The sequence below is a fragment of the Dendrobium catenatum genome, unplaced genomic scaffold, assembly GCF_001605985.2.
Source record: "Dendrobium catenatum unplaced genomic scaffold, ASM160598v2 fragScaff_scaffold_1417, whole genome shotgun sequence".
Classification (NCBI taxonomy): domain Eukaryota; kingdom Viridiplantae; phylum Streptophyta; class Magnoliopsida; order Asparagales; family Orchidaceae; genus Dendrobium; species Dendrobium catenatum.
In genome coordinates this window covers 676696-682178 of record NW_021319879.1, presented here as the reverse complement: position 1 = coordinate 682178, position 5483 = coordinate 676696, and the positions used below count along the sequence as shown (strand labels likewise).

At 36.3% G+C, this 5483-nt stretch overlaps 1 protein-coding gene across 3 annotated transcripts in view; it reads right to left on the bottom strand.

Moving 5' to 3' along the window:
* The window catches only part of LOC110111593 (DNA mismatch repair protein MSH1, mitochondrial), a 145440-nt gene that overhangs the window by 43005 nt on the left and 96952 nt on the right, over window positions 1-5483 (bottom strand). For all 3 annotated transcript variants that reach the window (XM_020843524.2, XM_020843528.2, XM_020843530.2), the window contains one exon: window positions 3101-3274. In XM_020843524.2, coding sequence (XP_020699183.1) covers window positions 3101-3274 — 174 coding nt within the window. The remainder of the gene's footprint in view (window positions 1-3100; window positions 3275-5483) is intronic.

Here is a 5483-nt window from a genome sequence, read left to right as displayed (position 1 = left end):
ATATATGAATTTTTGGAAAAGAAATCCTTGGGATTTTCTTGGAGAAGCTTGCGAGCTTTGTCCACCTTCTTCTTCCACCTCCTCTGGAAATCTTGCGAGCTCTTTCCACCCTTCGTCTCGGCTTCTAAGCTCTTTCGTCTCTCCGCAAGTTTACACACCACCTGTATCCTTCGTATCTTAAGTAAAGCAAGTTTAGGGTGTCTTGGTCAAGTAGAATTTGTAAGTTTCTTTTTAATTTGAAATGTAAGAGTTTGTTCTTCCTATTATCTAGTAAGTGTGTCCCTATAATTAGTTAAGTGTGTGTTCGTTTTATGTCATAAAAGACCCTTTCCTTTTGTTGTATCTCTTTTGTGGGCAGAGGTCCTCGGGTCCCCCCATCCCCCGGATTTTTGCCCGCATCAGAGGGAGGGCATTTGGCCTATGCGTGAGAGGGAAAGATCGGAAAGGCTCTTGTGTGTGTTTCTTCTTCCTTGCAAGCGGGAAATATGTATAGTGTGGCTGCAAAATCACTTTACATTTGCCTTACCTGACCGAGCAGCTTATAGTCGTTGGTCTTGCGTGTGCGTCTCAAAGAGACGAGCACTCATCCCTTCCATCTTCTTGTGTATGGCATCCAACAAGTGTCAATCGAACCGAAAGCCCCTCGTGCGTGCTGGGTAGATCGAACGAGAAAGTTAAGTGTGTGTGCCTGGAGTCGGATATAACAAGGGAAGTTTTTTTGGCTTCTCATTGGCACATGCCTGGGCATAGCTAAGAACTTTGAACAGCTGGGATCTTCCTACTTGCAATCTAGGATGAATAAGAGTAGCAGCTTAAAAACTTTATGTTGTTTTGTAACACCCCACAGTACCCCTTAACAGTACTGGAAGTATTAAAAACATAAGACAACCCTTTCATCATTTAATCATACGATACTTTTGAACATTAGATGATCTTTAAAATTATCAAACAGTTCTCATTCATCTTATCAAACGGAAGCAACTAATAATTTAAAATTTCAACAAAAAACATAATTATAGAGCCACTTTAATTTAAATTGATACTCAATACATACACATTATATTATCAGATTTCATACTTTTCACATGCTTGCATACGGATAATTCTGTTGCCATTTGTATATAAAGTATATATGCATACAATATATAATTGAATTAACATCTTTCTAAAACATCATCAATTAGGAAAACCTTTAGATGAATATGTTAATCATTATTTTAAACTCACGTGCTGAATTTTTGTGAGCGGTTCTTCATACTTGAAAACTTGGATATAAAAACCATTCTATACATTAAGCAAAAGTTAATACCATTTACTCTAATGTATTACAAATTAACTTCCATACTTATAAATGAAATTCATCATCTTTGAAATATAATTGCATTACTTACTTCCTTGCCGAGTCGTCTCCTCCAATTCTCTACTTCGTATCCTTCGACGCCTTATAAGTTGCCTCATAACCTCTCCTATGCATATAAACAAATGAATCTTCTTCCTTCTTCTAAAATCTCAAATCTGTACTTATTATTAGATCTTCTGATTGCATCCAACACTTCTTCCTTTTAATTTCTGTTTCACAGAAATTTCTTCACTGTAACATGTCCGAACAACTATTCACAACAGTGCGACTCTTCTTCCAGCAAATTTCCGATGCTGTATACAGTGTTTAAAACATTGTGCCTAAAGCCCCTGTCTACCGTAACCCAAAAACCTCTTCAAGCAATGTACCGAATAAAGCTACAGTGAATGCAAGAACTTCACCGATTTCCAACAACAATTGGCTAGCGGCTAAACAGAGAAAGAACTCTGTTGGCTTTTATGAATATCAAAACAGAGAAAAAAATTATTGGATTGCTGCTATCCAGTGAATTTCTGCTCTTCTGCTTTATGTTATTACTTCTCCAAAGCACTGTAGCCGAATTATTTTCTTTGCAATGTCCGAAACTTCTTCCATTAACTGTTCAGTGTAATCTTATCTATTCAGTGTAATCTTATCTATTCAGTCAGTTTGTATACAATAAATAATTGGAAGTGGGGCCCAATGCAACTACCATCCCACTTCATTTTCCAATTAATGTGAAGAGCCAACCGATGCATGCTTTTGGTTGGTTGAGTGTAAACGGAATTTATATTTAATTCATATATTAGGATTATTTTCTAATTAACATTAGTTTAAAATTTTATATTAATTTAAGAGCAATTTACTATTGAATTTAAAATAAACACATACCTGATTGGTTCTACATGTTCTCTCTCTGTCAAGTAGAAGGGAGTGAAGTAAAAGGATGGTGAAGGCATATGGAAGTTGTTTGCTTGCTATAGAAGATTCTTTTTCCTCAAAAGCCAACTAGCTCGACGACGAGCTCGTGAAGTGGAGACAGCAACCCAAACAACTTGGACAGTGGATCATCCTCCATTTCAATCGCATTGTGCTACAACCAAAATTGTTGGTCATTGTCTTTGACAAGGTAAAATCTCCTAAACAAAGAAACCTAGGTCTCTAAGCCCTTAATTTGGATGTGGTTGACGCTCCCAAACCCTTAGGTCCTTAGAAACCCCGTTTTACATTTTTCTAAACCCAAAAAATACTCTCCGCTGTCCTCTCCGCAAACCGATGATTTCCACTTGTTTGGTCTCACATGAGATCCTGAGGAAGATGTTGATAAACGTAGGGCCGTTGGACTTATGCCAACGATAATCCAATGCATGAATATCACATTCTCCAAACCATAGAACAAACTGCTGAATTATTCTAAGAACTCTGAAAAAATGCATCCATGAGAATTTTCCTCTTTACGAACTTCAATGGCATTCTCCAATTGGCAACAATTATGCATTATGAATAGCGAAAGCCATAACCCATGCATCAGTCTTTGCAAGGAAAAAAAAGCACTCATAGTACTACAAAATAAAAAATATTCTAACAAAATTATGTTAACAGAGAAGGCATCCATGATAGCCTCACTAATAGTGGATAAACATTGATGGATAGGAAAATGCATGAAATAATATGTCAATGCATGGTACCATATCAACTCATAAAAATACTAGCAGAAAAACTCAAATCAACTGCAAGGCTTAAGAATATGTTTACATGTACCAGGATATCATAATCAACTTTCAGTCCAGTTGCCAGCCATGCCGGCTCCAATAGAATATGAAGGATCGCAGAAAGCTCAGTATTTCTATGCATTTGCAGAATTTCATCGACTACATTCTTAATTCTGCAGAATTCAATATGATTAGCCTCCTTCGACTCCAGCAATTTAACAAGCTGCAAAGTTTAACAAGTAATTCTTTCATAATCAAGATAGCCTATAAATAGACAAATAAAATAAGGTTCCTATATCACAGATTGTTGCCATCAACACTGGTTTTGTAGAAAGGAATTCACTTAAGAAAAAATACCTTTTGGTAAAAAATAAAGAAGCAAAACAAATCAAAGAGTAATCAAAATACAAGAAGAAATTTAAAATAATTTTTTTCTGATCTAAAACTTCAGTTACCATCATCAAAAGCAACCAAAAAAAGCTTTGGCCTAATTATTAAACCAGCTTTATTAATCCATCGCACAGAGCTGAATTTGGTCTCAATCCTTGTTTAGCTAAATCTTTTCTACCAACATCTATGATGCACCGACACTTCTTCTCAAAGAGGCGTGCAGTGTCCGACACGACACTCCTCCGACACGTGTCAGACACACCGAAAACGTGTCCAATTAAAAAAATATTAAAAACAAATTGGACACGCGTGTCCGATGCGGACACGCGTATCTTAAATATTTTATAATTATTTTAAAATATAATTTCTTATATTTGGAAAGATTTAAACTAAATTTCTTATTTCATATCCACAACACCATATTTGGCGAGATTTAAACTAATATTCTCATTTTCATTTCTCTTTTGCAATGAAGGTATTTTCATCTCCTCTCTTTTTGCACAATTACAAATCTTTCTCTTGTTGAACCAGAGTTGAAAGTTGTGATATTCAATGATGATGATATTGAAGGCCAAAAACAAACCTCTAAAGCTAATCCTAGTAGTTGAAACTTGAATGCTTGATGTTGTAGTAAGTGATTATTTACTTATATTTTTGTGGTTGTACTAGATATTTTGTACTAAATATTTTATATTATAAGCTAGACAAGTTATCATGTCATTCATTTATTATTGTTTGTCATGTTTAATATGATATTACATTAATATATATACACTATATAAAAAAATGTATTGATGTGTCCGCGCCGTACCCGTGTCCTATATTTTCAAAAAAAGCCGTGTCCCGTGCCCGTGTCGTGTCATGTCTGTGTCGCTGTGTCCGTGTCCGTGCATCATAGACCAACATCTATCACCATAGCTTTACCTAGGGCACATTAATTTCTCAAATGAACATAGGCGAAGACACATGATGATCTAATATTAAAATCAATGTAAACCACCTAGAAAATCACTAAAAAGGTCTAGGAAATATAACTTCAAATTGGCTTGGAATTCATCAAATTGAACTAGTGCAGTCTTGATTGATCCAACACAATGCCAGGTTATTACTTATTAGAAACCTTCAGCCCTTGGGTGACCTTCATGATTCCAAGATAACAGAAACAGATGTCAGGCAAACCATCCAAATACTGCTCAAACCCCTGAGCTACAAAAGGTGTCAGCAGTTTTGACTATGACCTATAGGTCATGATCAAATCGCCAAGTCTATGTTAGGCCAAAGCAATCATCAGAAATCATTAATCTAAACCCCGCTTCCTCTTGGAGCGATCTGAGTGGTGAGAGACTAAGACAAATTGACTTACAGAGAAGATGATAAAGGTTATTTGCACCTAAAAAATATAGAGACATTATATCATTACCATAAAATAGTTCAACTATAACAAAGCAAGCACTAAGTATCAAGAGGATCTACCATATAACTCTGGCCTTGATTCTACCCTTAGGTCACTTAGATACAAAATTAGAGCTCCAAGGACTCAGCTAATTTAAAACTAAGCTAAATTTTTTATTGTGGTTCAATTCCTTCACATCAAAAGTCAATTGTGTAGGCCAAACTATTTTACTTAGAGATATTGAAAAATTATAAAGTAGTAACATTGAGATTCCTCAGAGGATTCCAGTAATGATGCACTTCCCCAAAACTATCTGAAGCTCCTTAGTACGGGAAAAAAGGAAGGGACAGAGAATCTGACGGGCTCACTGAAGCCCCTTTTGGTTTTAATTTTAAAGCTCGTTGTGGGCTCCGAAAATTCGGCCCCGGCCTCCCCGCCGAGCGTTTCTTTTTTATTCGGCGAGGGAGTTTTAACGAACTAACTTCCGGGGTAAATTTTGGAAGGCAGATGAGTTTGTAGATAAGACACTACCCAGAGATTTCGCCCTCATTTTGCGAGGACTTTATGATCTGAGTTCTGGTTTCCTATAGGCGCAAGCCCTTATAGTTAATTACCCCTCCTGATCACGAGAGAGAACTTTCGATTAAGG